Source organism: Sapajus apella, unplaced genomic scaffold, assembly GCF_009761245.1.
Source record: "Sapajus apella isolate SASKATOON/1434 unplaced genomic scaffold, GSC_monkey_1.0 scaffold11, whole genome shotgun sequence".
In the NCBI taxonomy this organism is placed as follows: Eukaryota; Metazoa; Chordata; class Mammalia; order Primates; family Cebidae; genus Sapajus; species Sapajus apella.
The window spans coordinates 8,501,732-8,512,959 of NW_022436951.1; the positions used below are offsets into that span (position 1 = coordinate 8,501,732).

The 11,228-nt window shown below is 48.1% G+C and overlaps 1 protein-coding gene across 1 annotated transcript; it reads right to left on the reverse strand.

The window, feature by feature from the left end:
• Window positions 1-5,686: 5,686 nt before the first annotated feature.
• On the reverse strand, window positions 5,687-9,092 carry RXFP3 (relaxin family peptide receptor 3). The gene has a single exon (XM_032279003.1). It carries the CDS (start codon window positions 8,460-8,462, stop codon window positions 7,053-7,055), a length of 1,410 nt encoding a protein of 469 aa, XP_032134894.1. The 5' UTR covers window positions 8,463-9,092; the 3' UTR covers window positions 5,687-7,052.
• Window positions 9,093-11,228: the final 2,136 nt, after the last annotated feature.

Consider the following 11,228-nt stretch of genomic DNA (forward strand, 5'->3'; position numbering starts at 1 on the left):
CACAGTAAAGCACATGGCAGGAAGTTGCAGCTCTGATTCTTAGGGTCTGTCCATTGAACACCCAGTATTGTGATTTCAGCCACGGTATCTGCCCACCTCTCACTTTCAACCAGTCCTCTGCACAACAGTCCCCATATTGCAGGCAACCTTTGCCTGGACTATGCCTCCACACATTGGTGGCAGGGGATAAGTGTGGGTGGGAGCACCTACACACGCCTTCCTTATTGCATCTCGGTGCAGGGGTGGGAGAGGCAGGAGCTGCTTTCCACAGGGCATTACAGGCCTTGCTGAGGCCTGAGAAGCAGACTAATTCCACACACAATGCTTGGATGTGTTCTATGAAGTGATTTGATTTGATTTTTTGCCAGGGGTTCGTATATATTGGGGAGTCATATATATATGTATATATACACACACACACATATATATATACACATATATATACATATATATAAGTATATATATATACATATATATAAGTATATATATATACATATATATATACACACACACACACATATATATATATATACTTTTTTTTTTTTTTTTTGAGACGGAGTTTCACTTTTCTTGCCCAGGCTGGAGTGTAATGTCATGATTCTCAGCTCACTGCAACCTCCGCCTCCTGGATTCAAGTGATTCTCCTGCCTCAGCCTCCTGAGTAGCTGAGATTGCAGGTATGCAGCACCACACTCGGCTACTTTTCTATTTTTAGTAGAGATGGGGTTTCTCCATGTTGGTCAGGCTGGTCTCGAACTCTTGACCTCAGGTGATCCGCCTGACTTGGCCCCCCAAAGTGTTGGCATTACAGGCGTGAGCCACCACGCCCAGCCGGGGGGTCATATATTTCATCAAATTCACAACTATTCAAAATATTACTAGTAATTTTTTCTCTGATATTAATTTATTCATATTTAATTTGCTCATAATTCCTATTACTTTATGATACCCCTGACAAGTCTACTTGAACATCTCATGCTGGAGGATTCACCACTTTAAAATAGTTCATTTCATAGACACAGTAAAAATATTTCTTTCTAGTCTGCATCCTTGTTTTGTCCTCTGGATTTGATATGAAAGTCTTTGGAAAAAACAGCCCCCTGTTTCTCCTTTGATCTTCTCTTCTCCAAGCTAAGTAGTTTTTCTTTAACCATACCTCTTCAACTGCTTTCCCCATGGTGAGGTTTTCAGCCACTTTAAGAGACAGCATGGTTTAATAAAAATCATGTTTTGGAATAAGCTGGTTTTGAATCCTGGCTTTGCCACTCAGCAGCAAACTATGTAATCTCCCCAAGACACACTTGCTCACGTATATATTTGTGATGAGAATTGCTATCTCAGAGAGTTGTGATGATTAATAATACATAACATTGGTTCAGGCATGGTGGCTCATGCCTGTAATCCAGCACTTTAGGCCAGGAGTTCAAGAAAAGCCTGGAAAACATAGGGAGACCCTCTCTCTACAAAAAATATTTTAAAAATTAGCTGGGCATAGTGGTGCATGCCTGTAGTCTCAACTGTTGGAGAAGCTGAGGTGGGAGAATTGCTTGAGCCTGGGTGACCGAGGCTGTAGTGAGCTATGATTGCGTCACTGCACTCCATCCTGGGAGACAAAGCGAGTTCTGGTCTCAAAGCAAGCAAACAAACAAACAAACAACAAAACACAAACCATGATATTTATGGAGTCCTTACCACTATTCTAGATGTTTTAACGTGAACACAGCAATTGTGGTGGGTGCTGTTACCAATCTTCATTTTTTAGATGAAGAAATGGAGGCCGAAAGATATAACTTGTCTGAAACCACACAATTCTTAAGTGATGGAGCTGCGCTTTGAGCCCAGCCACTTTGGTTCTGCTGCTTTCTGAATGGACAGCACTTAGCCTGGTGTCTGGCATTTGATTGGAGCTAGCGATTGTCACTACTGTTAACGACTCCCTGTCCTGTCCCCACTAGATCTGCCCCAGTCTTAAGTATTTGCCTACCCAACCCTGAATGTGCCTGACCAGTGCAGAATAGAGATCTGCCCACGCTTTTAGAAGTTAGAAGAACTGGGTGGTTCCTCTTCCTACTTGATTTAGGGTCTGGTAGAGTAGTTATTGTCTTAGCTCAACTTGTAACTGACCGAAATCTTTGGTGCTGGAAGGGAATGTGGAGAAGGGAAATGAGCTGCTTTTTAGAACTGGGATATTTGGGATTTGGGGTGTTACTTCTGTGTGTCCAGTGCCTAGGAGAATGAGTGGATTCTGTAGCATGGCCAGGCCCCTGCAGTGTCAGCTCATTTGTAGCCTCCCGAGAAGAGCAGGCCTGCTCTGATTGTTTTTTTGCTGGGTTTTGGGTCCTCCTTCAGACAGCTGCTCACATCTGCAGGGTCCAGGGCAAGAACATGAATGGAGGCACGTGGTCCACAGCCCATCCCTCTTCTCTGCTTCCCCCACTCTTCTCTCTGCTCCACATCTGTAACCTCCCACCTGCCTCCACCCTCTGCCGCTTCTACAAATGGCCACCCTTAACCACCTAAGGGTGGACAGACTCAGCAGCATGGACTTTGCTCTGGAGGACGGACTCAAGAAAGGACCCATGGATTCCTTATAAATAAACTCGGCAATTTGGACAAGGAGTCCAAGGTCTCAGCTACGGAAGCATAATCTAGCAGGTGGGAAGATGGGGGAGGCACAGGCTCCAGGAGGCCTTGTGAACTCCTTGCTATGTGGAAAGGGGCAGGGGCAGAACAGGGTCCTCTAATGATGACACCCAGACCGGGGGCCCTGGCTGCCCAGGTCTAAGGGCAGTACCTACCGAAGTCAGCCAGCCTAGGATCACAGAGCCATTTGTTGTCATTCTGTGCTGCAGCCTCCTTCTCCTTCCTAATCTCTCCAAGGTCTCAAAAGGCAGTGGCATCCCTGATATCTCACATGCGCTCTCTTCCTTCTGCTGCTGTTTGGGCTTCCTCTTTGTTGCTTCAATTCTATGACTGCCTCCTTTGCCTTTAAAGAACCCACTCTCTGCTGCTACTTGGTTCTTGCACCTGTGACTGAGGCAGTGCTAGGGGTGTGGAGCAGGGCATCTGAAATTTCCCCGTGAATCTGGCCACTTCTGGTGTGTATGTCAGGGGAAACAATGGAGGGCAGGGGCTTTTGCTAAAGTGACCACTTCTTCCCACTCCATGTTCAATCTCGTCACCTGCAGGACATGTGGCTTCCATATCCAGACTCCTGCAGTGTGTCCCATTCTCCCAAATCTCTGGTGTTTTCCAGACCCAGCAAGGCTGTCTTCTCAGGCTTCAGCATGCTGTTTTACTTATCACCCTCCAAGCCTTGCTCGCTTCCTCTCCACATGGGTGCTTCTCATTTTCTGCTTCCCAGTCAGGTCCTCCTGTATTCTATTAGTACATTCACTCCCAAATAAAATAATCTTATTCTTTTTACAGAATATATGCAAAGCTACCCATTCCCTACTCCACCCTCTCAGCCCCCTTCATCATCCATCCTGGAGAAATAAGTTAATGACTCACTTAGAGAAGCCATTAGGGAAAACACCTGCTCCCAACCCCATTGTGTGGGATGAGGATGAGTAAATGCTCAGAGGACCTCATGGCACATAGCTCTTATCATTAGAAAAGAAACAGCAACAAGCCATCTCTCTTGCTTCCCCTACCTGTACTTGATCTCTGCAAGGTTTAGAAATGGAATCTTCTCCAGGGTTCAGTGTTTATTTCCTGCCCATTTCTCCAAGAGCTGTTTTGATGTGTGAAGATTTGGGAATGAATAGGCGGGCCAGCTGGAAAGGTGGCCCATAGCTGAGGGTCATCTTATTAAATCCCCAAGAAGTCAAGTGTAGTCATCCCTTACTAACCACAGGGTACATGTGTGTGCCTGCATGCATACACACACACAAATATGCAAATGCTTATTGAATTAAACTCCCTTGATGTTTGAATGAATAAATATAATCAAAAATCAAAAGTCTTCCACCACATTTAGGTATCTAAGTTCTCTGCATAACAATGACATATTCTTTCTGGCAAAAGAAATCTCCTTTCCCCAGACAAATAAAGTTAGTACAAGGGCACATACTCTCAACAGAAATCTTGGGAAATCGTACAGGAGTACAAGAATCCCTACTACTTTGCTTCCTGCTCCCCCCACCAAGCATCTGACATTCCAGCATCAAAGCTTTTAGTCACCACATTTTATGAGCTTTGAATATCCTCTCTTCCTCCCAACCCACCTTTGCCATTCTGCCTAAATTGTACCCAGATATCTAGGCCTCTCTCAAATATTATTTTGGCCAGGAAGTCTGATCTCCTAGCAGGATCAACCTTTCCTTCCTTTGTTTTTCTTTCAGCCTTATTTTGACATTCAACTGTCTTATCTTGCTTGTGCTCATGGCCGTCTGTCCTTTTACATGTGGAAGTCAGAAATTTCTCTGGTTCATGTACATGACCTCAGTACCCCGCACAGGGGTTGGCACACAACAGGCGCTCAGAAAGTAATTGTTGATTACAGTTGATCTGCGCATTTCCTTGGTGACCCTTTGTCCTTGTGGTAGACCAAAGTCACGATCTTTGATCCCTCCTGCCATGTTCTTAGAAGCCCTGAGCTTGGGATTTGGACAAAGTGACCCTTTTTACAGAGGTTTTTTTATTTTTTTATTTTTTATTTTTAAGACCATTCCTCCAGCTCCTTCTCTTCTGTTTTTCTAGCATCCATAGTCACGGATGTACATACTTCAACACGCTTTCCTAAAAATTGTGAGCTACCCACACATTATTTTACTGTTAAAATTGAAATGGCAAGGAGCTTTGATAAGACTTTCTCAATAGGAGTCTATTATCAGTGTTACATATGAATCTGCTACCATGCTCCTGTTAGCTCTTTCCTGTGTTTATTTTTTCATGAATTTTGTATTTGGGGAACTTTCCTGGAGCTTCTTTGTTAGCCCAATTGCTATTCAATATCAATATCAATAAATGTTCTTCCCAAAGGGTGAAGAAAAAAATGGACTACTTCAAAACAAACACACCATTCTGTTTTCTAAAAGAGCTGACTTGTCAAGATTGCTCAGGATAGAGACTGGCAACTTTTGCTTTTGTGGGAAGGCATGAGTGTCTAGTCACTGCACTGTGTTTTACAATCACAGAAGGCAGGGCAAGGAAGGTGGAAGTTGTAGATCTCACATTTTGAACCCTGAATCTCTGATACTACAGAAAACTTTCAACAACATTACTAAACAATTCTCTGCAAGAGGCTCTTTCAACAGACATGTTTTATGAATGGCTGTTTATTATATTAAATTAACCACCCCAGTGGGTGCCTGCATCATTGATTTCCTGACCCCAAACTAGGTTGCCAAAGAGAGCAGTAATACCTCTATCAAAGCTGGCAGTTGGATGGGTAGACGGATGTTTGATTCCAGTTCTCAGAAGAGCCTCAAGAAAGGACATTGTGAGGGTTTTAACACCTTAAACTGCTGTGATAAGAACAGAGTCGACATGAGAACTGTGTGTCTTCAGAGTCAGCTCCATAAACTGTCTGGAAGCTGGGGAAGAATTTGTCATGCATGCTCACTGTGTAAAGCACTCTTCATAATAAATGGAAATTGGTGATGGTACTGTCCGATGGGAATTTCTATTTCCTACCTTCTCTTGTCAATAATATAAGCAATAAAGAAGCCTACACCTGAAATTCTGGTTTTTCTCCAGTACTTTGCTCCCTTTAGGACAGAGTACATGGACCTTCTATTTTCTTTCCTACCCCACGCCTCCTTTTGAAAGATCTGACCAAGCTTCTAGAAATTTGGTTTCCATGATTCCGCGCTCTGCCATCCCGCCGCCGCCATTCCCCTTGCACGTTTCGGCGGCATTTCTTGCTCTTCTATCTAAGCCTACCCCCACAAAAGGAACGGCACCAAAAAACAAACAAAAAATACTGAACCATTCCTCTACTCGCAGGTCCAGAGCCTCAGTCAAAGGGACAGCTTGATTCTCAAAGCATGGGAAGGGAGGAACTGCAGAAGTGCCCCCACTCCGCCCAGTAGAGCTATTGAGGATGCTCCTGGGCCCAGCTCACCGGCAGCACACAGACCAGAGTGCCTACAGGCACCCAAGGTGCTCTCAGAGGAAATGGAGCGCCTGGGCTTGCAGCGCCCAATGCACCAGCGCGCCACTTCCAACTCTGCTACCGAGTGAGCATATGAGCCCCCTTTTACCTTTCGGGGCAGCAGCCTGAAGAAGTTTCCCTATCCAGCCCTTCTAATCACACTGTGTCCGCTCCCTCCGGCAGTGATGCCACTCCCCAAAGAATCGCTCTCCCAAGCTTGTGACAGGTGTTATCCCCCTGTTAACGTTTGCGCTCCCCGGCTTTGCAGCTAGGTCCAGCTCAGCATGTTCCTGCTAGCGCAATCCGGAATGACAATCGGTACAATGACTCCATGGGAGGTGATTTTCCTTTGCCGTTTGTCCTGGGGGCGGACCAGAAGGGTCAGTTCTTTTTCTTAACTCCAAAAACGTTTCTTGCCTCCCAACTCAAGATTCTTGGGGCAGCCCGACAGCAAGCAGGACCTTGGCGCTGCTGCAGTCTCGTTAGCCAAGTAGTAAATGAGAGTTTGTGGCAGCGGCTGCCCTCTCCGCAAAAGTCGCTGGAATAAACCGGCGCAATTGTGTGCGCATCATTTGGCTAAGCCCCGCTCCCTGTGCCAATTTCTCTACATTTTTGCTGCTTCTCTCTGCTTCTGGGCGCCCCCACACTGCCCAGCGTGGGCAGAGTAAGGAGAGGCGGTGGGGTGCGGAACCGAGGTTGAAGGTCCGGCCCGTGGGACTCGTCTCTGCCCCTTTGCCAGCTTCCTCTCTCCACTTGATTTGATTTCAAAGCATCCCCTCTCCAGAGAAGGTTCTCCGGCCTATACACAGGCTGCTCCTCCGTGCTCTGCCCATCCTCGTCCCACCTACTTCTTAAATGCGCCCCCCGCAACACACACGCAGGCTTCCTTAATCTGTTCACCTCCTTCACCGCCCGGGTAAGGCCACCTTGCCCCGACGGCGCGCCCTGGACCTCAGTAGGCAGAGCTGCTGGGCAGCAGGTCGTAGCGGCCCCCGCTGTAGACCACGACGCCAGGAGGGTAGTAGAGCAGGTCTGGCTCCGCGGCCGCTTGGAGCGGCGCCAGGGAATGCAGCCCCTGATCCTCGGGCTCCGGCTTGGTAGTGGCAGTGAAGGGGCGCAGGCTGGTGAGTGAAGGAGACGCGATGCGCCACAGCAGGCTCTTGAGCGCTTTGCGGAACTCGTGGCGCACAAGGCAGTAGAGGATGGGGTTGAGGCAGCTGTTGGAGTGCGCCAGGCACACGCTCACAGGGAACGCGTATACCTGGCACAGGAAATACTCCTGGCTGAAGGGCACCGCGTTGAATTTGATGAGGATGCTCCAGGTGGTGAGCGCCTGGTTGGGCAGCCAACACAGGAAGAAGGACAGGACAACGAAGGTCACTGACTTGGTGACTTTCGACCGTCTCCGGGCACTGGCTCCGGCCAGGCCTCCGCCAGCTACTGCGGTCCCTCTTTCAGTCCCCGCCAAGCGGCGGTCGGAGATGAAGCGCACCAGCAGCAAGTAGCACAAGCTAATGATAGCCAGAGGCAGCACGAAGCCCAGCAACACCTTTTGCGAATGGTAGAGACCCAGCCAGAACTGCCTATCGCGGCCCAGCAACTTGTCCGGGAAGCGCACCAGGCACAGCTCTTCGCCCATCACCTTGACCGTGGTGGAGAAAATGGCACTGGGCAGAGAGGCCAGCGCGGACGAAGCCCAGATCCACACGCACAGCGCCTTGGCCGAGACGCAGCAGCTGTTACCCAGGCTCCGGCCGCAGCAGTCGCCTCGGCCGTGTCCTCGAGTCCGGTGGCTCTTCAGAGCAGAGGCCACAGAGTGGTAGCGCGCCATACTCATGGCAGTGAGAAAGAAGACGCTGGCGTACATGTTCATGGACGTCACCATGGACACGATCTTACACATGGCCTTGCCAAAGGGCCATTTGAAGTCAAATGCGTTCTCCACCGCCCAGAAAGGCAGGGTGAGCACAAATTGAAAGTCCGTCAGCGCCAGGTTGGTGACGAAGAGGTTGATAGAGGACTTGCGCCAGCCCTGCTTGCTCTTCATCAGGTAGAGCACCAGCAGGTTGCCCGCCAACCCCAGGGCGCACACCACCCAGTACACCACACTGATGAGGATCCGCACCCTGGCCTCGGTGTCCGCGCTCTCTACCCCGCCGCTGCCGGGAGGATGTCCTGGCGCCGCGCCGTCCGGCAACTCCAGCCCCAGCTCCCACCACAAGTCCGCAAGCTGTAGCGACGCGTTACCACTCCTGTTGGCGGCCTCCAGAAGGTCTGGGACCAGACTGACGAGTTCTGCTAGCCTGTCCCCGCCTGCTGCCTTATTCATGGTGGCTATCCGGGCTGCATCGGCCATCTGCATGCGCAGGTATCTCTAGGTCATGTTTTGGGGGACAAGACCTAAGAGAACACGGTTCGCCCAGTTTTGTTCCCAGGCTAGCTAGCCTGCGGGGCGTGCGCCGGAGCTTTCAAAGTAGCCGCTGAAGATAGAGCTCAGGAACCGGGTACTAAGCGCGTCCTGGCGCACAGCGAACCAACCGCCTTGGACTCAGGAGTTGAGATCCGCGGCTGCTTTGGAGCAGAGTTGAGGAGCGCAGCCCCAAAGGCAAGTACTGGGCGTCCAAGTGTTCTCAGGCCAAGCTCGGAGTCCCTAGGTTCTTATATACAACGCAGACTTCCCCTCTCCGTGTCCCACGGTCACTGGGACACAGGCGCATAACTCACCCAGACGCTCAGCAGTGCGATTTGGGACGCTCGCTCTCTTTCCAATGCCTTTGGCTGTTTCCTCTGGGACTGCTTAGAAGAGGTTTCCGTCCTTGGAAAGAAAGAGATCCTAAGGTTCTGTCCACCTCGCTCTGCTGCCTTGGAGGTCAGTGGGTGTCTGCGTCTCTCCGCGGTTGTCAACTCCGGGTGGGTTGCCAGTGGCGCCCACCAGTTACGGTGGCACTTGCACCGCTGCGGCGGTGGGCCTCAAGGAGCATGCGTAAGCCCGGGGCGCCGGGAGAGGCGCTTTCCGAGGTGCTGAACCCCGCCGCGCCCGCGCCGCGAGTTAGAGCTGGGCGGCCGGCAAAGCCCACACGCCAGCTTCCGTTTGCCTCCCTAAAATTTCAGCAGGAAACGGTCTTAACCCTTTATTTTACACCTGCAGGAGAAAGTGGGCTTTGACGTGCGTTTCCTCTTTCTTTCTTATTCCCAAACATTATGATTAGGTTTTTTTCTTCTTTCCTCACTCCCACTTTATCACTGAAATTATTCCATTTGGTGAGGAATGATTCTAAAAATATGCGATATCCTGCTTATTTTCCTTCCTAAAAGTAATGACAGTGGCCTTTTTTCATGCTTAAGTCAGATGATGTGTACTTATTGGATACATAAAAGGCAGCTCCGCCTCCTCTCTTTAATTAGCTGATCACTTACGTGGTGTCTGTGATTGTCAGGATGTTCAAAGGGGCTTCACATGGCAGAAGTCTGGGTTCAGGGGTTGCCCCTACTTTAATGTATTCTGAGACGTGACACAAAAACAGAGCAAATAAGTGGTGGGCCTACATCACAGTAATTAAATGCCCTAGGCCCAAAGCGCTTCAACAAATTGTTTGATCACATACAGCCCATGGTCTCTTTACCTAGATGCAGATAGAACAGAGGATACCACTAGGCTGATCGTGAACCCTCAGCCCCCTTATTTCCACTACAGTTCGTATCAGAACTCTTTTTCAGGTGTTTTTCAGACCAATGGAAGTACATTCTCAGGACTTTTCCAAGGGAATGAATGAAAAGCATTTGTATTACTTCTCAAGCTGCAGTCTATGTAAATGCCAGGTCAATTGCTCTGGTGTAAATTACACTTTTAAGGATTTACTTTAAAAATTTGAAATGTTTTTCTCTGGGTCTGAGACTAAAGTGAAACAAAAGCATCTTAAGCATAATTGTCCTCACTCTTGGAGCACTACAGAACTCCCATCTTTAGCGATAAAGGGAATCCAATCTTCAAGCTGAGGAGATAAGAAACACTTAGAAAAAAGCAAAGAGAAAGAAAGAAAAAAGGAAAGAAAGAGAACAAAGGAAAAAAGAAACAAGAAAAAAAGGAAACAGGAACAATCTTGATTCCAAAGGACATTTAACCCCGAAGAGCATTCACCCGGTAAGGATGCTGTCCTGCTCGGTCTGACCACTAGAGGGAGTCTGGGCTTTAGTAAAAACCTTGCCAAACACCAACCATTTCCTTTGATCAGTTCTTTTCTGGAGCAGATCAGCCCTGCCCTGAGGATTCCTCCCAAAGCACAGGTTGTTTCTGTGGACGACTCTTATCTTGGTTTTAGTAACCTTACATTTACACTCAGATTTGACTTTATTTTTAACCATTTATTTCCTCATCAAATCTCTCCCTCTCTTCATCTGTCTCTATTTCTCTTTCTTTTCGAATATGTCAAGGGGCTATTGAAACACAGGAAAAACTAAGGCATACCCTGAAAGCTCTCTGCTGTTAAATTTTTGGTACGTTCACACCAATGACTTTCATTCCACACACACAGCCGCCTCTCAGTGCTTCTAAGCACATTCACAAATAGATAGATCTACTTGATCTTCTCCAAATCACATGTACATATCCATACTTTATGGAAAAATTATATGTGCCTGACTCAATTCATCTCATATTCATTGGCCACTTACTCTTGCCAGGCACTGAGATAGGCTGAAAGGCATAAGTGCTCTATTTTGATCCTCTCTGGAATTCTTTTTTTTTTTTTTTTTTTTGACAGAGTCTTGCTCTGTTGTCAGGCTGGAGTGCAGTTGGCAGTGGCCTGATCTCGGCTCACTGCAACCTCTGCCTCCTAGGTTCATGTGATTCTCCTGCCTCAGCTTCCCAAGTAGCTAGGACTACAGGTGTGTGCCACCACACCCAGCTAATTTATTTATTTTTTTTTGTATTTTTAGTAGAGACGGGTTTCACCATGTTGGCCAGGATGGTCTCGATCTCTTGACCCCGTGATCTGCCTGTCTTGGCCTCCCAAAGTTGGGATTACAGGTGTGAACCACCACACTTGGACTGGAATTCTTAATCTAAGTGAGTGTGCAATCAGCTAGTGACTAAGACTATATTTTTTATTTAGTTTTGTTCATGACAAAG

Excerpts from the sequence above, each read along its gene's own strand:
- RXFP3 (XM_032279003.1), bottom strand. The coding sequence starts at position 8,462 with ATGCAGATGGCCGATGCAGCCCGGATAGCCACCATGAATAAGGCAGCA.